Source organism: Cynoglossus semilaevis, unplaced genomic scaffold (assembly GCF_000523025.1).
Source record: "Cynoglossus semilaevis isolate Cse_v1.0 unplaced genomic scaffold, Cse_v1.0 C18590654, whole genome shotgun sequence".
NCBI lineage: Eukaryota > Metazoa > Chordata > Actinopteri > Pleuronectiformes > Cynoglossidae > Cynoglossus > Cynoglossus semilaevis.
Genome location: NW_007599637.1, coordinates 1 through 346, shown reverse-complemented (window position 1 = coordinate 346; position 346 = coordinate 1). Strand labels below are relative to the sequence as shown.

Here is a 346-nt window from a genome sequence, read left to right as displayed (position 1 = left end):
GCAGAGAGACCCGTAACGGTTCCATCTCGACCATGAAGGCCAAGGTGCCCATCATCAGTCCAGCCACGGTGGACCTCACCAAGGAGCAGACGGTGACCTTCTCCGAGGGCACGACCACCGTGGAGTCCATCAGCCACTCCGTCTCCGTGGAGCTCCAGGTCCCGCCCAACCACTCCTGCGCCGTGAGGATGGACGGACGGAAGATGACGGCTGACATCCCCTTCATCGGCAGACTGAGCAGGACCAACCACAGAGGAGAAACCCACTGGACCTACATCACCGGCACCTACAACGACCTGAGCGTGGGCGAGGTCAACGCGGTGGTGGAGCGGTGTCAGCCCGTGCC

At 63.0% G+C, this 346-nt stretch overlaps 1 protein-coding gene across 1 annotated transcript; it reads left to right on the top strand.

Moving 5' to 3' along the window:
* Window positions 1–22: 22 nt before the first annotated feature.
* On the top strand, window positions 23–342 carry LOC107988277 (natterin-3-like; the record flags this gene model as incomplete). The annotated part of the gene is made up of 1 exon (XM_017031164.2): window positions 23–342. A coding segment is annotated over exon 1 (310 nt), but the record flags the coding sequence as incomplete, so codon positions are not given.
* Window positions 343–346: the final 4 nt, after the last annotated feature.